General features: G+C 39.7%; 1 protein-coding gene across 2 annotated transcripts; it reads left to right on the forward strand.

The window, feature by feature from the left end:
• The first annotated feature begins 12066 nt into the window (after window positions 1-12066).
• LOC149150100 (SURP and G-patch domain-containing protein 1-like protein) lies at window positions 12067-14067 on the forward strand. Of its 2 annotated transcripts, XM_089439203.1 has the most exons (3): window positions 12067-12151; window positions 12699-12798; window positions 13493-14064. In XM_089439203.1, the coding sequence occupies exons 2-3, from the start codon at window positions 12782-12784 to the stop codon at window positions 14028-14030; spliced, it is 555 nt and encodes a 184-aa protein (XP_089295329.1). In that variant the 5' UTR covers window positions 12067-12151; window positions 12699-12781; the 3' UTR covers window positions 14031-14064. The 2 variants fall into 2 exon arrangements, with proteins under 2 accessions (XP_089295329.1, XP_089295330.1); XM_089439204.1 differs by lacking the exon at window positions 12699-12798 and having other exon boundaries at window positions 12087-12151; window positions 13493-14067.
• The last annotated feature ends 11070 nt before the right edge of the window (window positions 14068-25137 follow it).

The following is a 25137-nucleotide window of genomic DNA, read 5'->3' on the forward strand; positions in this document are numbered from 1 at the left end:
TCCTCCAGCCAGTATGTTAAGGGTGTCCAGAAAGTCTTCAGGGACTCCTTGGAGCAGAACCAGCTTCAGAGATTCCGAGTCAAGTGTTCACCTGGCCCGTTTATAACTGAGTTGGAACCTTTCCTCGTAGTCTTCTAAAGATTCATTGCTTCCCATGGTCATTCGTAAGATTTCTCCCTTAGTTTCCTTGGATCTACAGTAGTCCCGGTATTTGGCATTGAAAGCTTGCAGCATCTGAGCCCAAGTGGTGATACTGTTTCCAGGTAACCCCATGAACCAGCGTAATGCTACATCCTTGAGGGTAGAGGGAAAGAGTTTCAATTTTTGCTCATCTTCTGTATAATCATAGGTTCGACAAAGGACAACAAACACAAACATGAAGGTATCAGGGTCTTCAGTGGTCAATCCATGGAAATGAGGTAAGGCCGAGGGACTTATGTTCTTCATTTTCATGTCCCCGTTAGTCTCTCGGATGGGGAAGGTACCTTCTATTCTCTCATCTTCTCTTCTACCGTTTCGGTTTTCAGCCATGGCTTCAAAAGGAATGTTTTCTTGCTCTTCTTTTGTTATAGGATCTTCGTATATCTCAGGAGGTTCACCTATAGGTTCTTCTGGATCACTGCCACCATAGAAGAGAGAAGGGTGACTCAGTGAAGTGGTGGGGGTGTTGGGTAGGAATTTCCGGTATTATCTCTGTTCCTACGAGGCATGAAAGGATTTTTGGTTGTTTTTTTTTTTTTTGCTTTTTCTCTGCTTGTACCTGAAAAACTGAAACAGATGGAATTGCAACTAACTAGAATCTATCTTGCGGAAATGAAAATGTAGAATTGAAATGAAAGCAGGAAAGGACTAATCTACTTTGCTGAAATCAAATTGCAAGAAGGAAATACTAGACTACGTTTACAAAATTGAAATTCTATTTTACGCTTGCAGAATTGAAAGTCTAATCAATGGAAGCAGGAAATGTCTACTTTACTTTTGCAGAAATGAAATTGCAGAATGGAAATGAAATAAACTATTTAGCAGAAGGCAAGAGTAGGAAAATAGAAGAAAAGCAGCAATCACAAATACTCTGACGCTTCCCCAGCAATGGCGCCAAAAAGATGGTGGGCTCCAGTATTGCAGCAATAATGCTGCAACTCCTGGGACTCCCTTCTTTACTTTTATCAACCCGGTAGTTCGTAACAAACTTGGAAGCGACGGTGATGTATGCACAAGTACTAGCTCTTGCCGCAGCTGTCACTTGGTCAGCTGGCACAAGTCCGCTAGGGGCTTAAGCCAACTTCTATGAGCTCTTAGAAGAAGCTTTTTAACTAATGGATGAAAGCTAAGTCAAAGGAAGCTAATCACTTGCGGAAAGAAACTGAAAGCCAAAAAGTAACGCAAACCCTAGCAAACGCTAATTCTACCAGCTAGTCCTACTGATGCAAAGGAGAGAATGCAAACTACTGGAAGGGATGCCATTACTTCTATGAAGGTAAAATACATGTGTCTAGACTACCTCTACCTGAAGAAAACATCTTTTTGTATTTTTGAATAAGTTATTAGAATTATCATGCATGTGCTTTTAACTGGCTTTTTACTGTGCAGGGGTGGATCAAGGAAGAGAAATGCTTGGAAAAGGCTGTGAAGGTTCAGAGAGGGTCTAAGGAGTCCCTAACACCCTTCCGGAGAGTTTCACAAAGTTTGGCTATCAAGAAACCTCATTTGTGAGCTTCTACAGGAAGTATGCAGGGGTTCTACAGGATGTTCAAAAAGTGGATTTTAGAGGATGGGTGAATGAGGGAAGATGCATGAATGGATAGGGAGGTAGGATAGGGGCTTGGAGTGACCCAGGGACTGGTGGATGGAGTGGTGAGAGGGTGTAGAAGGCTGACTTGGCTTAAAGAAGGCTAAGACAATGATGGAGCAAGAAGGTAGGGTTACGTGGGCAAAAGGACAGGTGTGAGACGAGGAACCTAGCTAGGAGATGGAACAACTGGCTCTGATGAAGCTTAGGCGGATGAGAGAGTGGTAGAGATGCCCTGCATGGTGTACATTTAACCGAATTAACAAAGTCTTACAAATAATCAAATTCCTAGCTAATCTAATCTAACTGTCAATAAAACGAATGAACATCAGCTTTATTTGGAAAGAAAACCATGTACATCAATCATGCAAAGAAACATTTCAGAGATCTGAACCCATAACTAACTTCTGCAAATGAAAACAGTACACTAAGGATTGCATGGTCAAGCAAACTAGTGTTTTTGTTGGGGCAGCACTGTTTCTTCAATTCCAGCCCCTGATCCAATAAGGATGAGGTGAAACCGAGAGTGTTGTTGACCCTTTTCTTGGAGATTTTTTCCTGTTATTATCCTACCAATCTATTTTAAACATCTGAAGCAATTCTATTCATAAACAGTGACCTATTTAACCAACACAACTAAATCTGCCCAACAGAAATACGTTTCAAATGCATAAAAGGAAAACAACGATGCATAAAGGAAAGGTAACAGTACAAAAAAGGAAGCCCTAGGCTCTCAGGTTGGGCCCAACCCTGAGAGCTATGGCTCCTATAGAAAACTCAGAGTTGATATAAAATCGGACTGCTTCTCATTATCAAAAAATAGTCATAAGTCAAGAGTTATGCCAAAATGGCTACAAGAGAACAAAGTAAAGCTAACAGCACTGTAGTGCAAAATATGCAATGGTTTCAAAAGTCCCTTACGAAGGCTGAGGCCTTAACATTTATACACCATGAGGGCCCTAGCTGGCCTCCTAAATCTATGGGACTTGGTTGTCCAAACTGTGAGTAGACAGCCCCTTCTAAAATCTGCTTGGCTACCTTCTAGATACGGTTTTGGTGGCCTTTGGAGCTCGGAGTTGGGGGTGAAGATCCCGAGGAAGGGCTATTTAATGCCATAGACAACCCCCCTACGAATCCTCACCTCAAGCTTGGCTGTCTTCTAGCCCATGATTGCTCAGTTTTGCTCCAACATGTGTCAAAAAACCTGAAATGAGCACGTGTTAGCCACCTAGGAAGAGTGACTACCCTTATTTGTACAAATGACATAAACATACTAAAAAATAATGCATAAGCTATGAAAAATGAAGGATTGAACAAGGACTGAACAAGGATAATTAGGCAAAATGAGTCCAATAGGTTACCCAATTTGGGGGCTCATCAGTAGGCCCACGTAGTGACTGCGTAAGGGCAACGCAAAAGTAGCTGGGGACTCGTTGGTTTAGCTGTTGGATCAGCCAGACTTGTAGTGTAGAGTGAGGTAATCTCACTAATTTCTTCTGCTGAGTGATATTCTCTGTACTCGATTTCCAGCCAGACATCCAGAGATTGTATTTAGAACTAAGTTATGCTTAATAATAAAAATCCACAGATCTGTTGCACCAGTTTTCACGCATTGGGTTTTTCTGGGGACGTTTGTCCAAAAACAATTGCGTCATTTTTGTTGTATCTCTCTATTGTTCAATTTCTTATTTCGACATATTATTTTAAATGGTGTAGGCTACAGTCTATGCATTTCAATATTTTCTATAGGAAACTACAAATAGCTTGTTCATGTAAATCTAACAAGTAGGAGAAATATCAACAATTGTTGCATTAGGGATTCTTGGTTTAAGGAATTTTCACATGGTATCATAGCAGTGCAGGTGAAGCAAGAAGAACAGCGCCAGAGAACCCAACGCTGAGCAAAGAAGCATATAAAATAGCTGCAGGAGGTAGTAGTTTGAATCCCTAGAGGGATTGAATAGTCCAAGCTAGGAGGGTTGAATTTTCAAGGAAATAATCCCTTTGAGTGAGTCGACAGAGAGGAAGGGATTCTAGATCGAAATATTTCCATGCAAGAGGGAGTAACGCAGAGCCTTAGCGTGAGGTAGAGCTGGTGCGACGCAGTTTTTCTATAGGTAGTTTGCTGGGAAGAAAATCATCAAAAGAGAGAAGAGAAGCATAGTGAGGGAATTTTTTCCTCAGTAGACTTCCCGCCAAGAAGTCTGTTTTCTTATTGGTTGAGCAACAATAGTAAGAAGAAGAGAGGAGCAATTCGACATTTTCATGGTAGAGATGGAAACCACTGGGCTGAGATACCAGGACAGGTTAGATGGGGCATCCAACTATGTCATCTGGAAGGCAAGGATGTCATTTCTTCTATATGAGCATTCTCTCAAGGCCTATGTCAACAACGTGGTGGATGTGCCTGCAGATCTAAATCTGTTGAAGAAGTACTAGGAAGAAATGATGAAGGCCAAGAGGATGATCCTTGATGGAGTAAAGGATCACGTGGTTTGTCACGTCGCTAGCAGAGGGATTGCTAAGGAGATGTGGGATGCCTTGGAAACGTTGTATCAAGGATCTTTCTAGCAGTGGAAGATGTACGTAGAGCGGAAACTAAGATTTGCGTAGATACGAAAGGGGGAGTGCATAGATCCGTTCCTTGCGAAGTCTCAAGAGACCCGAGACGAGTTAGCAATTGTGGCATCTACACTTCAAGGTTCCGAGATGGTGAGACTGGCCCTAAACTCAGTCTCAGAAGAGTGGCAAGTCTTTGTCCAGAGCATCTTGGGCGGGGCAACTTTGCTAGACTGGGATAGTATGTGGGAAACTCTCAAGCAAGAAGAGCTAAGGAGATATCTAGTCAGTGAAAGCTTGACGGAAGCAGCAATAGTGGACTGAAGCTCAGGGAAGAAGAAGAAAATGAAGCCCTTGCATCCAAGGGGCAACAGGAGCAGCGGAGGTGGAAAAGGGACATCTCAAAGATCAAATGCTTCAGGTGTGGTGAAATGGGTTACTACGCAACACAATGTCCTCTCAAGAAGAAGGACAAAGATGAGAAGCACGATCCAAAGGTTTCACTGGAAAAGACAAGGAGGAGGAGGTCTCCATGACATCGAAGATACCTCCAGCAAGGACGTGGGCTGATTTCGAGCTTTAGTTCGAAAGAGCTTCAGATGGGCAGGATCCTTGAGGAGCCCACCTCTCAAATCAATTCCTTGCTATGGGAGCCCAGATCAGAAGTAGCAGGATGGACCAGTGTTAGTTGGTGCAGAGGAGTGTTGGAGCAATAGAAGTAGTGGCTAGAATGACAATTCTAAGCAGTGTAGTGCAGAGTTATAGTAGTGCAGGGAGGCACAGTGCAGTAGCGGCAACAGTGCAGTAACTTTAAAGGGATAGCATGGGACTAGCAGTAGTCAGATATTCAACATCAAGATGCATCTATGCTGAACACTTGTTGAGTAATTTGGGATTTTTTTCCCATTGCCGATACAAGAGCAACAGTAGTTTGTAAGTGCAGGAGCAGTTGGTAGTGGTAGTGCCAACAACAACATGGATGCAAAAATTCAGAGGGAGTTGTAGTACGAATGCAGTGTTGACAGTGGCAGTACAATTGCAGCAACAACGTAGTAGTTGGTGGACAACATGTCAAACATCAACAATGCAGAGGACGATGTTACAAAGTCAGGGTGATGCTTTAGTGGGAGGCATTGCTAGAGCACATTCCTCGCTAAGAGGGAGTGTTGATTTTTGGTAGCATTGGATGTGCTCTAAGTCTCAACATTTTGCAGGGAGGCTTGGGCACATGTATTCCAAAGAACACAGAAAGAGTTTTGGGAAATTCCACCTGGAGACAGTTTTATTAAATAATTAATTATTTTTAATGAGACCCTAAGCCTAAACTTAGGAAATTAAAATAATTAAAGGGTATTAATCTAACTGCGTGTGTAACTTCTAGAAGAAGACGAGGATCAAGCATAAATGATCTTAGCCATTGATTAGCTTCTAATTTGGATCATTGAATTTCAACGAGGAGATTATTTAAGGAGGCTTGAGTGTCTTTTGGAAAGACACACAGAGAGTTGATCAGTCAGATTGAATTGTTGAAGCTAGAGGCAGTGCAGTGATTTCGTAGTGATCACACAGAGAGGGGCAGAGAGAGTTTTGGCTGGAGGATCTTCTCCAGAGCCAAGAATACTCTACAGAGAGGTAGAGAGGCACACAGAGGAGGAAACACAGTGCCCAAAGAGGGTGACATAGAGCTAGGAAGGGCCCATGCAGAGCAGGACAAAAGCCTTCCACGTAGAGGTTCGAAATTTGTTGAGTAGGTTGATGTTATGATCTAGGATGGCTGGACTCAACTCCTGATAAAAAATCAATCCATCAAAGAGGTGACACAATGGCTTAGAGGCTGGCGTAGGCCCACGCAGTGACTGTGTAGGGGCAGCGCAAAAGTAGCACGGGACTCGTTGGTTCAATTGTTGGATCAGCTAGGACTTGCAGTGTAGAGTGAGGTAATCTCACTAATTTCTTCTGTCAAATTTTATTCTCTGTACTGGATTGCTAGCCAGGCATCTAGAGATTGTATTAAAAAATAACTTCTGCTTAATAATAGAAACCCTCAGATCTGCTGCACCGGTTTTCCCGCATTAGGTTTTTCCGGGGATGTTTGTCCAAAAACAACTATGTCATTTGTGTTGTATCTCTCTATTGTTCATTTTCTTTTTTCAACATATTATTTTAAATGGTGTAGGCTGCAGTGTATGTATTTCAATGTTTTTCCGTAGGAAACTGTAAATAACTTGTTCATATAAATCTAACAAGTAGGAGAAATATCATCAGTTGCTGCAGTAGGGATTCTGGGTTTAAGGAATTTTCACAAATTGGTATATAATTTAATGATTTATACATTTATTCATTTTTTTTATAACAAAGTAATTTTGTCTTCACCTGTTACAAATGGAGACAATGAACATGTAAAGTGTGTGTCACAATCTTGTTTGATCATGTGTGAGTTAGTAGTGGTGTAAGCATGGAGCAAAGTCTCGAGTCATCATTTCACTCATGATTCTTGAGATATATATTCAAATCATAGTTTCAAATCCCCATTGAGGTTCATTTACACCATTTGTTGATATATATTCAAATCAAAGTTTCAACTTCCTAATAGGGTTCATTTACACCAATTCATAACATAGTACATTTTTTGGAACCAATTTTCCGTCAATTTAAACATATGAAACTATGAGGTTGTGTGACTTCAAATTATGAGGACAGATTAAAAATAGATACATGGTATCTCTATTATTGGACTTGAATTGGGTTTAACTTTCTTTAGGGATCTAAAGCCACTGAATCTATTGGTGAGCAAAAGTAAAGGCTTACATAAAGTTGGAGATCTTAGTTTTGGGAGAGTTATACCTTTGAGGTCTTTACTTGAAATCTTGATGTTTTTACTTAAAAACCTTTGTCATCATAAACGATAGGTTCCATTTGATTCAACATTCTTTGACTTATTGGTTAGTATTCTTTATATATGCAGATTGTTACCCAAGGTTCCACATCTATAGATATTTGGTTCGTTGGTTGCATTTTTTGTTTATGAGTGGGATATTTTAATCTTCAAGTTTTCGTCATATTTTTATTCTCAATAATTTGATAGTTGTTGTTCAAATCATTTTTATGGTTTAACTGAAATAGTTATAACACTTCAATATGTATAGATAATACATAATTTAACTTCTTTTAAGTTTTATAGTTAATATTTAAATTTTTAATTTGTAGAAAGTATTTTAAACTATTTTTAATAATAATAGTAATAATAATAATAATAATAATAATAATAATAATAATAATAATGATGATGATGATGTCATGGTTAGCCACACACAAAATTGGTGTATAAGATCTTTTTGTTTATGGGACAAGGAACCCACTTTGTGGTGATTTCATTGCTAAGTCCATAAAAATGTATATTCTCTAAGCATATAATTTGAATTTGAACTTGTAACCTCTTATAAAGAAAAGACATGTTCTTAATAATAATAATAATAATAATAATAATAATAAGGTCATGGTTAGCCACACACAAAATTGGTGTATAAGATCTTTTTGTTTATGGGACAAGGAACCCACTTTGTGGTGATTTCATTGCTAAGTCCATAAAAATGTATATTCTCTAAGCATATAATTTGAATTTGAACTTGTAACCTCTTATAAAGAAAAGACATGTTCTTAACCAATAGGCCTAGTCAAAATGTTTCTATCATATTAAAATATATAAATTTAATAAAATACATAAAAATTTAACTTAAAAATAAAACAATCTAATCATTAATTTATTTTTCTTTGCATTTATAATATTAATTCAAGAATTATAATGATCTCCAAGTTTAAAGAATACTCACTCTTATATTAAAACATAAAAGATAAGTATAAATAATATTGCTACTTAAAAATATTATAAAATATATATAAAAAAATCTGTATTTTTTACTATGGTTCACTATAATATTAAGAGAATTGAATCCATAACCCCTCAATAAAATAACTCTTCTAAACTCGACCAACCAAAAAGATACACTAATTATCATCGTTACATATGTACATATGTAACTTATTGAATATTGTGTTTTATGTGCCCTATTATGTTCGATTTCGCTAGACCTTTGAAATTATCCTACTTCGTAGGTGTCAAGGCTTACTCGCGAACTCTCTCGCCGACTCTAAAATTTTAGACTTTTGAAAATGTTACTCTCGCTTCCTCTTACTTTTCAACTATCGCCGACTCTAAAATTGTTTAGACTTTTGATATAGTTGGAAGGTGAGAAGTTTCGTTTGCTGGCTGTCTCATTGTGATTGAACACAAGGGATCCGTGATTTTAAAGATAACTAAAGACAAGTCAAACATTCATTAACTTTGATGTGCAATTTCAATGAAACAATGCCCATCAATCTAATCGCAAACTGATTTGTCACCTTTTTATGACTAAAATATAGTTGGACTTCCTATATCATAGCTGAACTCAATAATTGATTCTATTTTGTATGGTCATCTTTAATTCATCTAGAAAACTCTTAGCATAGAAATGGTTGAAAGCTGAGAGGTTTGGACTTAATCAACATTTCAAAGGTGACAGGTCTCGTTTTTTATCGTACACAAGGGACCCGTGATTTTAAAGAGAACGGGGAGCGAAAGGGGTGTGAAACATTCATTAACTACTCTCCACTACTATCAAATATTGTCAAAGTAATTCACTGGCTCACTGAAACAATGCCCGTAAATCTAAGTGATTTCTTACCTTTTTGTGACTAAAGTATAGTTGAACTTAATAATTGATTTCATTTTGTATCATCATCTTTAACTTGATTGCGATTAATCCAGCGGACTCTTGAGTTTTAACACGAAAATCAACTATTGACTGATTAACTTTACAGCTAGACCCTCCAATGACCCAACATCAAAGTCCATTATTAACTTTACTGCCGGACACTCCAGTGACCCAACATTATCGTCTTGGGTGTTTCCCTATTAAATGAATAAAGGGTGGCTTTTGCTTACAAGGCTCTTCTGTTATTGTTTGCTGCTTCTTGTTATATTCATGATCTGCCCGCCTGCTTTGTTTTCTTTTTCTGTTTTTATAACCCATACTTTATTTTATTCTACACTAATTTCATTTGCTATGCTGCTCTGATCTCACATGCTTTTGGTACAAGCATTGGATATTGTGATGGGAAACGCAGGTAACACTAGTAGCAGCGGTTTTTTTGCTCCACTTATCGAACAACTCATCCAACAGATAGACGATGTAATTCACCTGGATGGCAACCGTGAGCTTCTGGAAGAGCAGTTATATCGTATGAAGAGCCTCTTGCTTGACATCAATTCTCAGTTTCAAGATCAGCAGAAGGAGACACCGGCTTCTCTAGAGAATTGCTTGCTAAGGATGCAACGCAAAGTTGGAGAGGCCAGAGACTTGATCCATCGCTCACAACGCCCGAGGCTACAGCAGTGTATTGACTACCTCCTTTGCAAGCCAAATGTCTTTAAGCAAATCCAAGGGTGGAACAAAGCTATTCCTGGGCTCCATGATCAGCTTAGAAGCGACTTCTCCTTGTTTTGCAGTGCTCAGCAGATTGCATTCTCCGCACAACAACAGGCAGACGTATTACTTCAGGATGAACCCGACACCGGATTGGTCGGATTGGAAATAAAATTTGCCGAGGCACAGCTACAGAGATGGATTTTGGAAGCTCCCCATGTTCGCATAATTGGTGTATACGGTATGGGTGGTGTGGGAAAAACAACCTTGCTTAAAAAAGTCTACAACACCTACAAGGTTAGTGACGTTTTTGATCATGTGATTTGGGTTACAGTTGCCCAATTTCCAATTCTACAAATGCAAAATGACATTGCTTCTGCAATTAATTTAGATCTGACCAACTGTTCTCCCGATATGGTGAAGATGAAGTTGTGTGCCTATATGAAGACCAAGAAATTCTTTTTGGTTTTAGACGACATGTGGAGGGCACTCTATCTGAAAGAATTGGTTATGCAATTTGGCAAGAACAAAGGAAGCAAAATCGTCTTCACATCTCGAAATAGAGATCTGATTCAAGAAATGAATGCAAAACAGTTCATGGAAATACAACCCCTCCGAATCGAGGACGCCTGGGAGTTGTTTTTGAGAGTAGCTTTTGAAGACGGCCATGTTCCTGAGGATATACAGAAGACTGCACGACAGTTGGCAGAGGAGTGTAAAGGGTTGCCACTGGCAATAAAGGTAATAGCCTCGACAATGATGGGTAACACAGCTGTAGATGAGTGGAAGCTTGTTTTAAAGCAGATTCGAAAAGTGGATTTAAATTTTCCAATTACTCATCCTCGAATTGATCAAGAATTGTATCAACGATTGACATGGAGCTACGATAGTCTGCCCGATGCTAATTTGAAAAACTGTTTTCTTTAGTCTGCCATGTTCAGTGAAGACTCTGGATTGCTGGTGGAAATGACGCTGTAAATATGGATCGCAGAAGGCCTAGTTAAGACTAAAGAAGATGCGGACTATGACTATGTATTGAAGACTGGGGAGAGCTATGTAAAGGTACTTGAAAATCGTTGCTTATTTCAGGTGGAAGAGGGTGTCATTAGAATTCACGGTGTTGTCCAAGACATGGCAGTCTATATTGGAGAGAGTGAAGAGAATGGTGTATTAAGAGCAGGTCAAAGTCTTCAACAATTCAGGTGGAAGAGGGTGTCATTAGAATTCACGGTGTTGTCCAGGGCATGGCAGTCTATATTGGAGAGAGTGAAGAGAATGGTGTATTAAGAGCAGGTCAAAGTCTTCAACAATTCCCTGACATCCGAGGATCGGATGATTGCAGGCGAATATCCGTTATGCGTAATGATATTATGTCTTTGCCGGGAAAGGAAGTGAGATGTCCCAAACTAGTTGTTTTTTTTCTATGTAATATTAACTAATCATAATCACTCACGGGGATTTGAATCAGTGACTTATAGCAAGGAGTGACTTAACAGTACATCCATTCACCATCAATCCAAAATCCCGTGGGCCCAAACTAGTTACTTTAAGCTTGGGAGTGAATAAGGGATTGAAAGAAATTCAGAAACATTTTTACTTCACCTCTCCTCTTTGAGGGTATTGGATTTTCATCGCACGGCCGTACAATCTTTGCCAACAGCATTGTGGAATTGAAACGACTTGAATTTATCAAGTTGGATTCCAGTCACATCGCAGATACATCTGAAGAGATAGATACACTTTCATATCTCCAATTCTTGTATATTAACTCTTGTAAAAAGTTTAAATCGTTACCTTGTCGAATGGGAGAACTTAAAAATATCAAGGATCTCAAATCGGAGTATGTCAATCTTTGGGGATTGTATTTAAATAAAAGTTTGAAAATTATTTTTATGAGATATACTTCAAGTATCTTGAATAAGGTTTGGCAAAAAATATCTCAAGGCTTTTAGAATTTTACAAGTCATATTGTGTACATGTGAATTTCAGTTGATCACGACCTTCTTTTGATTGCCTTCGGTCATCCGAATTTGTCGTTATTCATTTTTAGGCCGACGAGCCTTCTTTGAATGAGTTTAGTTGTCTACTTGTTGATTCTCTGATTGACATCGGAATGAGTATAGTAGTCTACTTTTTGATTCTCTGATTAACATCTAGTGTCCAACTGCTATCTGGTTTAATTGACATCTGTAATGGTATCTGGTTTAATTGACATGGACTATTCCTCCCTCACCAAAACTTCTGCTCCTCCTGCTTTCCGATTAAGATTTGTACTTATTTAACCATTTTACAAACAGATTTGTCAGTCAATCAAGAGGCGCGTTTGATCGAGATCCAGGTACGGGTTTTCTGAACTTCCATTTTATTTAGGTTTTCCTGCAATGTTTTGCGTCGATAGATTCTGTATCAATATTAAAATGCGAAGAGCAAAACTACGAATTTTTTTATTAGGGTTTTGATAAAGGTCTAGAGTCGAGTATTTGCTTTATGAGGAGATAATGAATAACGAATTGTGTCAAGAGTTTGATAAATGTAAGAATAAAGAATACTGATATTGGTTTATGGGATTTTGTTGTAGATTTTGAGCAAAAGAGCATTGATTTCTAGGGTTTGGGTGATTGTTTTTCTATTCATCTCTTTATATAGTGTCGTTGTTTTTTTTTGATTGATTGAGTTTGTCCTGTGGGTTAATGGAATGCTTCCGGTGAAAATATGCTGATTTTTTTGGGTTCTCTTTTCTTATATGTTATTTTGTGTGGGTGCAATATGGTCAAAACAGTTTTTTTTTGGTTTATTTGTTGGGTAGGTTGGCTTCTGCTGATAACATTGTGGATAGTGTAGAATTAGGGATGTTTTTATAGGACGCTGACCTGAACTCTGAGCAGGGTGGAAGATGGGAATCCGGAATCTCTGAGTTTATGCTTTTCATCGAGGATCTACAGTCTTCCCAATTAGACCGATACACTGGATGAAGCAGAGGAGAAAGTAAGGGGGAGAGAGAGGCCTTTGGGTCTCTATTTTCACATTTTTACTGATTATAATTTATGTGGACAATTTTTTTGCGTGGGTTCCTTAGCCGGGTTTGTTGAAACTAAATTTCAGTTTTGGAAGGCGCTTTTGTTATTTTTTTCAAATTTAATTATATAAAGTTGTCGAATCTTGATATTGGTGTAACAAAACGCCGTGGTACCAGAAGCCTGACTAGGGGACGTATTTCTCGTCCCGCTGTCCATGTACCCTTAAACTGAATGTTAGTTTAAACAGGTTTATTTCCTGTAATCAGTTGAAAAATTCAATTCAATTACTTCCTATTGGTGTAGCAAAAGGACTGTTACTAGAAGCCTGTCCAGGAAACCCATTTCTTGTATTGTTTTGTCCCTGTTACCATGTTGACACCACATTTGTACATGGGAGTTCATTTCTTATCACCTAAAATCCTTGAGCCCTGTCTCTTCATCTGTTCCTGATTCTCATTGTGTTTCTTGTTAATATTTTTGGTAACATTGGCAAAATGTAGTATGAATCAAATTTCTCAGACTGAAATTTGTTTTGACATATCGGCTGGGGAACCCACTTTCGTGATTACGCTAACCCCTTGTTTTTTGGCTACATTCATGTGAGGTTTCTGTTTTTCTCTTTTCCTTGTAATCTTGTCTGACTTTTACTTTAAGTAATGCAGTCAGTTATTACATGACACATGCTTTGATCAGTTGGGAGGAATTTTTTCTACATGCAAGAGATTTTGTGAGAAAGTAGTTGGACAGCTTGCCCATCTGCATTCAGACAATATTGTGTATTCGGAGGTGATGGAGGGAGAAAGTAATTCAGGTTTGTTTGTAAATGATGGGTCGTTCTTAGAAAGGTTTAAGCAACTCCAGCAGCAACAACAGAAAGAACAAGCTTCCACACAAGGCGTTACGACAGGTGTTTCTTTGGAATCTGCAAATAGCTTCAAGACTAGCTTGACTGTTAAAAAGGCAACTAGTTTCAAACCAACAGTTAAGCCTGCACCCGCTCCTGCAAATGGGAAGTTTGCGTTCAGTTTGAAACAAAAGTCAAAACTTGCAGCTCCCCCTGTGAAGCTGGGCAGTGATGAAGATGATGAAGATGAAAGTGAAGATGGAAAAAGGGGCGTGGACAGACAGTCAAAGAGATTAAAGGTGGAGGCATCAAATACCGCTGAGGATTTGCAAGATGCCCCCCAAAATGGTAACTAATTACCTTCTCATTCCTTTTCTGCTCATTTTTTAAAGAAAACTGTTAATATGCATACCTGAATGCTGTTAATATGCATACCTGAATGCCTTCTCATTCCTTTTCTGTTCAATTTCTTAAGAATACTGTTAAATGCGTACCATTTTCAGACTATGCAGAAATAAATTGTTCTCATAATAAATATCAATTCTAAGGGAATTCTCAAAGGATCAATTTTCTCACGAGGAGATAGCTACCTTAAAGCAATTGACAGAGTAGTATCATTAGACATTTGCATTTGTTCATGGGAGGGTACATATTTTTGTTTCATGGTTGTCAGTAGGTAGAGATGAAAGAGGGTGTTTTATTTCGTTAGTTATTTTATCTGTTTAGTTGATTTTACAATCTGACACCATGAACTTACCCCTCACCCATATCCAAATTCTGTTCTTTGATGAAAAGAGGCTGTGTATGTTTTTGTAGCTAAGGTCCTGACATTTTTTCTGGTTTCTAATACGCTTTTATCTGATAATCAATGCTTCTGGCAATTGATCAGAGCTGTTAATTGCTTGATTATGTTTCAATGTACTTAAATAGACAATTAAACTTAAGAAGAAATGAATTTAATTTTAGACCAGTTTAGGGTAACAATTTAAAAAATGTCAGAGGTGAACATATCCCAAGCCAATTTGAAATCAGTTGGAGAATCCTAGTTATGATTGCACCAAGAGAAATAAGGTGCATTTTACAGCCCAGAGGGAGGGAGATGTGTGATGTCTATGCATAACACTTATGTGAAGTTTGGCATAGGTTGGCGCATGATAATATAAAAAAAGGTAGCAGTGGGGTATGGATGATAAGATGAGATAATATAAGATACTTTTATTAATGTCCAACGAATGACCACAAAGTATGTCATCGGTTCTGCTCTGTACCACTGTATCGATACAGAGTGGGAGACCAAGCAAGAAGCAGAAAGTAAGAGACGAAATTACATACTGCCCTAAATGAAGATATAAACTGGCTCTGATAGCCAAAAATAGATTGGGGAGATATGCCTAGAATCTGGAATACAAAAAGTGAGAGCAAATCAGACTCTACTAGTAACCACTCTTCTAACATCCAAGGTTTAATGAATTTCTGGATAGAAAACTGTCTAGAAGAGGAACTATTATATAATCTGGACTGCAAATGGTGCTGCTGTCAGGATGATTTTTCCCACCGTGGAAGCCAGGGAGGACTTCCTTGGCTGTTAGCTAGGTCACAAGGTTTGTTGAACTTCAACCTTAAGGTTCAAAATTTTGGCAACCTCTAAAATATTTTTCGAGGTTTGGCAAATCTCATTGAACCTCATAGCCATTGACCAAATTTGTATATCGAAAATCACAACCTCATGTCACAACCCAAGTTTGTAATCTGTCTTTTCAATTTCCAAGTTCATAATAGCATTTTTTAATGTTTATTGATGTTGATTTCTTACTATATAGACAAACCTAATGGCTAACCTCACCCAAACCTCATGAAAAAATTTGAACTCGAACTTGAACCATGTAACTTAGGCTATTAGTGTGGGGTCTGGACTGGGCATGTTGCCAGGGTCGTTGAGAAGTGGTGATAGTCCCCTAAGCTTGCACTGATCTAGGGGCAGGGGACGTAATATGAATGGTCTGTCTCTGGAACATAGTAAGAAAATGGCTATTTTGAACAAAAATCTTAAAATGAATAGTTGTTGGTAAACCATTGATTTTAAAAAAATGGGAGTGAATTTCTTATGTCAGTGAGCATTTTGACTTTATCTTACCACTGAGTCCGTCCTAGCCCTGCATTTATAGGTAGTTCAACAATGTTATTAGGCTTTTTGAAATTCAACGGGATCCATTCCCTGAGAAGATAGACGTCAATGGGATTCATTGCCTGACAAGATAACTGTATGTAACATGAAAATTGAATCTGAACCCTAATCTTGATCAGAGAATCGTGACTTAAATTGCCCTCTGATTCTGGTCTTCATCTTATATAAAAAAATTGAATACGTGTTTAAGGTGTCATAATGTCTCAAAAATTCATTTCTATATTAACTTCCCTTTACCACTATTTTTTCAAAATATATACTGTTGTCTTACATTTAGGTTTTCAAAACTTGTGAGTATGCTTCAGAATACTCTCTCCTAAAATATTATATGTATTAGGGTCGACTAAAATTGGAGTGCCTGAAAAGAAGGATTCTAGAATGGTACAGGCTCAAATAAATGGGATGCACTGACAATTATAAGCAATAATTTCATATTGAATAGATTTTATTACAGCAAAGTAATTCGTCTAAAGCAACAAATGGCTTATGCATGGAAATTTCTTATTAGCAAAAAATGGTCGATGTATGGAAACTTTATATTTACATTTAAACTTAAGTTTCAGTAAAGTAACACTCTCTAGAGAACCCCCTTTCATGTCAAGCATCGTCCAGATAGAAAAGAAGATGTAATGGTCAATCTAGCTGTAATCCTAAGAGAAGGCATGATTATCCTTGGAAATCTGATGGATAAAAAATGACCATCAAGGACATCCATGATTATTGCATTTTTTGCAATTAATACTTCTTATAATCAACAAAGTAACCTTTTTTCATGTCAGCCATGAATCAAACAGGGAAGCAGATATGTAATGGCCAACGTATGGGTGACCCTAAGGGCATGCATGCTCATCCCATGTTTATTAGGCTTCTTGCAAATGACACTTCTAAATTGGAAATGGGTGTTATGAGCTGAGATTGTTATAAGGAGGACCCCTTTCACCGTCCACGATCCTTAATGTTTCATGGATGTTATGAGGTGGGATTGTTACAAGGAGGACCCTCTTCACCCTCCATGAACCTTAATGTTGCTTGCATCCTTCTTGTTGCTGAAGGTTGCCAGCTCCCTCCCTCCCCATCCTTCTTGTTGCTGAAGGTTGCCACCTCCCTCCCTCCCTTCTTCCTGCCAACCTCCACAACCCTTCCTCATTCTGTCTACAACTTTAATATCCTCCCTTGTGACTCAACCTTCTCCCTCCTTTGTGTTGTTGTGATGCCCTGGGAGATGTTGTTGTGATGCCCTTCTCTGCCAGATCCTCGTCTATCCCTCCAAATATTGTTGCCTCCCCTGCCATCCCTCTCCCCTCCTACCCACTCTCCGGTCTAACGAACATGGGTAGGTGTTATTGCTCCAGTGACCACAATTTAATGGATATTTAGCGTTTCCTCAATTATGTTGTTCACAACCTTCTAGATGAAAGGCTCAGTTGGAAAATTGATTGGGGTAAATTGAAGCAAAGAGGAGTTGATTGTGGCCTTTTCAGACCTGGTTATGAAAATTGCCTAATTGGGTTACCCTGCCATGGAAAGAATCTCATCCTGCTTACTCTGTATAGCTGAGCTAATGGAAGATCTTGCATTGCAACCCAGCTGGAATCAGTTGCCTTTGTTGTTATGATATTTTAGTTTATTTATATTTATGTGTTGTTGTTTTTCGTTTGTAGTTGATCAATATGTTTGATAGCATTCTCGTTGCTTATGAAGCAGAGGAACATTTCTATTTGAACATCTCGTTGTTGAGTTCATCCACCTTAGAGACAAGTTAGTCTGGAATGAAATTTTTTTATGTATATATTTTCTGTGAAATGTGTATCCTATAGAAACTCATTGAGCACTTCCCCTCATAAGATCAGCCTCTTTCATAAGAATCTTAAGCCTGAGCTTCCATGTAACAAAATTGTAAGTTCCATCTAATCTATCACACTCTCGAAGACTGAGTCACTTTATGCATACCGAACAAGTTTCAAGTGCACAAAGTCAACAATACATGAAATAGAAACAACCCTTCCAAGGGTCAAGGTGCTTCTCCCGAGCAACCTAGGATTTGAAAGTGACGGATGTTCCACCAAGACTCCGGGATGGGGAGACGTGGGTGAGGGGAGACGCACAAGGGGGACGTGTGGGAGTACCCTCAAATTTTAGGGGAGGGGAGACGTCGGGCTATATAATTTTTTTTCCTTTATATATATATATATATATATATATATATATATATTTCAAATTCATATTCAATAATGAAAGCATAATACAATGATACACACATAATTGAATTAAATAATGAAATACAATTATCCATACTCATCATCCTTACTAATACGTACATGACTCATCCATAGACCATGAGGTTCAATAATGAAATACTATGATCCATATTCATCCTTCATTATTCACCATTTTAGAATCTACATTGATTTAAAAATTAAATTCATCATTCATCATTCTAGATTCTAAATTGATTTAAAATTAAAATTCATCATTCATCATTCTAGAATCTAATTAGTACTAAGCCAAATAGACAATAATATATACTGAAATCTGAAGGCTGGAATAGTAAATTGATATAACTAAAACTCAAAAATAGTGGAGTGATGAGTCTAAAAGTCACTCTAAAGTACACACAGGGCTTGGTGCTCTTGATTAAATACTAATTCCATACCCTTGTACATGAAAAAATGCAATGGAAACATTGCAATCCATCGAATCCTGAATTCTTGAAAAACTGTTAAGTCTGTTGGATTTTGAGTGATCTAAAATTCCACTTTCTCCATATGAAATCCAATGAGGTCGGAACCACTCTCAAACATCCTGAGTCATTTCATGGTAATGTTAAAAATTTAAGTAAAAGTGGCATTCTCCTTTAAGTAAAAGGATGAAAATGAAAGATAAAGGAGAAAAGGATGAAAATGAAAGATAAATGAGAAAGAATGAAAGATAAAGGAGAAAATGATGAAAATGAAAGATAAAGGAGAATGCCACTTTTACTTTAAGAATTTAACATTACCATGAATTGCATCGCATTAGTAGGGCAATATGGTCAAATACTAGGTTTCCCCTGTCATAAATCATTGTTTACGAGCAAATTTAAGGGGGGACGCATAGCCCATTTTGGGGGGGACACCTAGGCGTCCCCCTTTTGGGGAGTCGCGTCCCCCACACTGGTGAAACGTCCCCCCTACAACATTTCCCCAGGCATCCCCCCTGTTAGCCTCCTGTTGCAACAGGTTTCATATTTCATGATTGACAGTGGAAGTGCCAAAAATGTTCATCTTTTCCATGCTGCAAAGGTTCCATTTTTGAAAGGTTGCTCAGTTAAAGGAAAGCCAAACAGCCTAAGCTTGGTTTCCCTAAAGTTTAAATTGCTTGTCTTAGAATATAGAGAATAATATCTGGCCAAACAGTTTAAACTTGGCAGATGTGCAGATAGGTAGAGAATCTTGGGAGCTCAACAGTTCAAGCTGAGCCCCTGGCAGAAATAAGGGTAGTTTTTAGATAGGAAGGCAGTTGAAAAGAAAAAGAAATCAGGGTTTGCAAGTCTAAGTGCACCCTTCCTGAAGTAACAAAAAATGCTAGGTGTTGTAAAAAGGGTAGGTAGCCTGGGTTGCAGAAACGAGATTATCTTCATTTTGGCTTTAACAAGCACAGCTCATCTCATCAATGGCAGAATTTTTGGAAGCATGTCTAACTTCCCTTCTCCTCCCCCTCAAAATTCCTTACTAACATTCCCTTAAGGACCTTCGGATTTGCCCAAAAGTCCTGATTCTGCTCCATCTCTATGAAACATCAAGTCAAAATGTTGGCTTTCCTAAATGAAAAGAAGCCACATTTCTTGTCTAAAATCACTTTTTCACTTTCATTTGTCCCTACATCTAAGTTTTACTGTTGAAACTTAGCCTTCTGCCCTTCTTTCACCTCACAATCCATATTAACTCTTAATTTTATTATATAGCTCCCTAACCACTCCCCTATCCCTATTTACTACTAAAATTATATAAAAATCCCCAAAAATATTAAATAGCCCTCCCATAGGCATTATAACCATATGTTTGGTCCGGGAAATAGTAGTCCACTTGGGGCTCCTATTAGCCTTTCTCTCCCCTGACCTAGGAATTAACCTAACCCCTCGTTAGGCTAATAGCCTTTACCTAATTCCCTACTCACCAAACCCTCACATTCCCCCCCCGCAGCCACTATCCCCAAGGGTTTGATGTTTGAAGCTTTATTAAAACATGTAATTAAACCCTCCGCGCGCATATGAACCTTACCCGCAAAACCCTTCTTTCCGAAGTTTTAAATTCCGTTGGCGCACATCACATAAACCATAGTTTTTACCCACCCCCGCGCATTATTGAAAACAGGATATTCCCTGTAATTCCCCCGCCCTAACCCTCCGTTTCTTTGTCCGCCCCGCCAGCCGTTAGATCTGGCCCATCACAGATCTACGGTGGGCGGGCCTTTTCGCGCGCCAACTGCCCAAGCTTTAGCGTCCGGGAGTTCGGCGGTTTTGCTGTCGTACTCTCGCCACGCATCAGGCTCTGGGGTGTGGCGGAGCCCCTCCCCCCAAAACCGCCCAGGCACTAAGGCGGTGCGGCCAATACTGCTTACCGCCCTCCCCTGTCACGTAAGCCCCACGTTACCCGCCTGCATCACCCCCCTGCTTAGTCACCATGACACGTCGCCTGCCACTGTGTCCCTGCCATCGCATCACCACGTAACCCGTCCGTACATGATGACGTCATCCTGCCACATCACCCATCCATACCCCAGGGCCCGCCGATGACGTCATGCTGATGTCATTCCGAAAAAGCGCCAAAAGCGCCAAATGTCATTTTTTTCGCTTAAAAGAGCGCGGACGACCATTGTAATTCATTTTTATGGGTTCATTTGAACGCGCCGGTTCCCTGTTCCATTCATTCTCTCACTCCCGAAGCTTCAAAGTGACCAGGCAAGCTACTGCGGACTACAATTCAGCTTCATAGTCTATCTGCGCACCAGTTTGTCCACTTTCGGCCCGGTTTGAACCAGGTATTTGTCATATCCTCCTCTTTTTCGCTCCTGCTCTTTCATTTTACCCACTGCACTCACTGTAAACCTGTAAAGTTCCCCAATTCATAGTTCTGCTGCGCCTGAGACTTCATAAGACCTACTGGAAACCCTTTACTTCAAAAAAATCTCAGAAACCTTATGCCCATTTACACTCTTGCGGGCGAATTCTGTTTAAAGCTTGGCCCCCAGTAAAAAAATTGCCCAGCAGCTCAGTATTGCCCAATTTTACCCCTTTCTGCTATTCAAATCCGTCCACTGAAACTGCAATTGCCCTTTGATTCCCTGCATTGTTCCTCACAGTCTTTAGCTCCAGAGAATTCACCAAGAAAAAGGAGGTTGACCCAAAACTCCTCTAAGTTGGTCTCTTACAGCATAAGCTCTCAAGCCGTTCAACTACTATCACATTGGAAGTTCAGTTTGCCTACTCTTGCTAGTTGTTGCGAGCAAATTTGATAGCCGATTGTTTCATTAGCCCTCCTTTCAGCTCAAGCACTCAAAGTTGCATAATGGCCGCTCCATCTGCTCTGAATGTTACTCCCATCAACCCACCAAGTAAAGAACTGGAGTCCATGCCCTTGGCCGATACAGATTATCTCATTCAAGACTTTGTTGCCAAAAGAAATCATCTATGCACCTACTGCCAGCTGAGAAACAGCTTCCTAGACAGAACTGACAAGTATTACATATGGGAGTCCAATCTGCCCTATTATTTCCTCCCTTCTGTGAATATTTTTCCTGAGATTATTCATCTCTATGCTGCAAATTATGAACCAAGTCAGAGGGCTGTCAAGTCTTCATCTGGAAGCATACTTTTCTACACTACTCCTGACTCCATCAACCAGATGTTGAACTTCAAAAAGACTGAGACACTATTGCCCTTTTCCATAAATAATTTGCTGCAAGAAGCCTCTTGGTTCCCTGGTACCAAGATTGAAATGGTTGCTGAGGCATTTATGAGGGCTGATTGCCAACCAAAGGAACCACCTCCATTTCCTTATGATCATTTCAATGAGGTGGGCAAATTACTGGTAGATATGATATCCTTTGTGTTGGGATTCACATCAACTGAACTTGTAGAAGAGACATTGTTGGTTATATTGTCTTCTTTCAGCCAGGGACAACCTCCTGTTGTCAAGTATAATTATGCCAGGTTCATATCAGACAAAATCCATGACCAGCTCACAAGACTAGATAGGCAGGGAATTTTCAAATATTCCTCCTATATCTATCATCTCTTCATGTTTTATCAATCTGACATCTTCTAGTGCCCTATCAAGAAACTGGATTCAAGGGGCGAAAGGAGGTCTGTTGTCTTCTGGTCATCAGTTTTCCACCAAGTTCAAGACTCCCCTTATTCATACTGTGAGTTCATTGACCAGTTTGTATATCCTGTGTCCTGCCTCCTAATGAAGGTTCCTCCTCCTAGAATAACCTATGAAATGCAAAAGATCTTACAGCTGTCTAAGAATTTCAAATTAGGTGGTTGGTACCTATATCAAAACCATATTGTCATCAGAATTTATGGCTGTGAGCTGTGTCCTTACAGGCTTTCGAGATATGTCCCAATGAGGCTGTTTGCATTAGAATACTACAGGAAACTTATAAATTCAGATTTAACTCACTTCCACAGCACTAAGAAAAGGGCACAATTGAATTTCAGAGACCGCCTAGGCCCCTTCATCATGAACAAGAAGGATGGTTGGCAAGAAGCTGACCTAATACTCGAAGATCAATTTAAATTGAAGAAGAGTTTCTGGTGGGTCCCTTATGACCCGCTTGGTTTTATTAATGCCAGAAGGGTCAAGTATAGATTGACACCATATGACCACTGCAAAAACCCTCAAGTCGAACCATATGCTAATCAAGATGCTTGGGTACATGGAACTTTAGTGGAAGAATTAACTCAAGAGGAAATTTTGGAACAAACTGCTAAGGATCTTGAAAAGACTCTTGACTTGGATTCTGATGACCAGGTATATTTCAGGCTGCCATACCAAGTGGAAGAGGGCCCGTCTACAGCTGCATCTTCACAGATTTCCCAAGGAGCTTCTACATCAGCAACAGGTACAGCCAAAGGGAAGGAACCGATGGAAACAGAGCAAACGGTTAGGGAACAACCAGTCACCTCAACGGGACAAACTCAAGGGCAGATCCTTCCACAACAAAAAGAGGCAGCCCAAATACCAATTTTGCAGACTCCTGCCCATGAAGAGAGAGGCACGAAAAGAGACCGGGAAGACTCCACACTTGCCAGTGGGTCTACACAGCAGATCGAGTCAAAAAGGCAAAGAGGTGACTCTCCAATTGAGGAGGATGTCAGTGAAGAAGTTATAGAGAGCCCAAGAAGGGAAGCAAGTTTGCATACACCAACAAGCTCTGTTCAGCAAGAGCAACAGAGACAGCAAGAGCAAGATATACAACGCAGATTGGAGGTATCTTCCTCCACACAGAAAGGCGAGAAACCAGCCAGCACCAAGGCCAGCTTCAAAGAAATCAAAGCTCAAAACGAGCAACTGAGAATGCAATTGTATGAACAATTCTTGAAGGCAACACCTGCCAAACAGGAAAGATTGATAGCAACATTTGATATAAAGCAAGAAAAGATGTTTTTGACCCACCTCAAGCCCAAGGTGCAGCAGCCACAGTCAGCTGCAGATTTTGTTAAGACAAGGCTAGAGGTCCTGTCCAAAGATATTCACCCCATGGACCAAATAGAGCTACACAAGTAGATAGCTGAAATGCTTTATGCTACACTTGCTGAAAAGGCCACATTGGCTCATGAGTTGAAAGAGTCATTGAAGAATACCAACACTCAGTTGGATTTTGAAAGATTGTCCTCCACGGCCAAAGATAATAGAATTAAAACACTGGAGGAGATCATTGTGGACTTAGGACATGATCCTAAAGATCCTAAGGGTGTGAGGACCCTTATGAAAAAGAAAGACGACGACATTGCTGCATTAAAGAAGAGATTGAGGTTGCTTCCTACTGAGAATCCTCAAACAGGGGAACTGCAGAAAGAAAAAGAAGCTGAGGATCAACTGGATTTGATCATGAAATTAAACCAAAGAGTGATTGATTTGGAAGGGGAATTGGAGAAGGCACTGCAAGAAAAACAGGGAGAGTTGACCTCCCAGCCGCCTCAAACACTTCCAACTGGTGTTACTGTTCCTCCAGCACAAGCAACGACCACCCCTCCAATTATTCCAACAACCACAGCAACTACAGGTGCTACGATAGCAACAACAACAATTCCTGAGTCTAGCATGAGCATGGACGAATTAAAAAGGGCTATCAAAGAAGTAGAGCTTCAGGCAACAAAGATTAAATAGGCCAGAGAAAAAATGACTGAGCTTGAAACAAAATATGACAAATCTAAAATGACAGTGGGTGAGAAATCAAGAGAAGTCAAGGCCCTGAAGGACAGAATCAAAACCTTGGATAGAGAGCTGTCATTTGATAAGACTTTGGCTGAAGTAAAGAAGATCCTGTGGGCCAAAGTAAATCAGTCAATCATTGGCCAATGGAGGTCAATCCAGGCCATATATGAACAAGTGGAACTGCTTGGTCGTGCTAAGACTGAAAGCCAGAGAGCCAAGGCAGCATTAGGAAATATGCCTGACCAGGCCAACAGAATGATCAATTTTCTGAATCATCAGATTAGGGAAGAGCTGGCAGCACTCCATATCATGAGCAGAACAGATGCCATACTGACAGCCAAAAGTGTGCTCACATTGAGAAGCCTGGTGCAAACTCTGGAGGCAAGATGTCGGGATATACAAAGAGATGTAGACAATTTTGACGTAAGGCTTGCAGCATTACAGACCAGGGGATTGCCCAGCCTGCTGACCAGTGCTGGAAGACAATTGAAATGTGACCAGTATTCTACCAGGCTCAATAATTTTGTCAATAATCAGCTTACTGCTGCATCAAGTTCTGCAACAGAGACAGGGCCACCTACAGGACAGACGCTCTACGACAAACTGGAAAGCTTATTTTACCTAGAGCACGAGGTCAATCATCTGTTTGAGATGCCGCCTAGTTATTACAAGTACACAGAGGCCGATGAAACACTTGTCAAAATACAAAGACATCAGTGGCCTTCTGAGAATTGGTGGCAAGCAATGCTGGCCGTATTGCCCAGGTGATTTCAGTTTTTCCCTCTTTTTGTTTATTTCAAAATCACAGACAGCTGCAGGTCATCAGCAAGCCCAGGTTAAGGCACAGAGTGCACTAGA

Source organism: Pinus tabuliformis, chromosome 9, assembly GCF_031772625.1.
Source record: "Pinus tabuliformis cultivar Carrire ecotype Pingquan chromosome 9, CPIR1, whole genome shotgun sequence".
Taxonomy (NCBI): Eukaryota; Viridiplantae; Streptophyta; class Pinopsida; order Pinales; family Pinaceae; genus Pinus; species Pinus tabuliformis.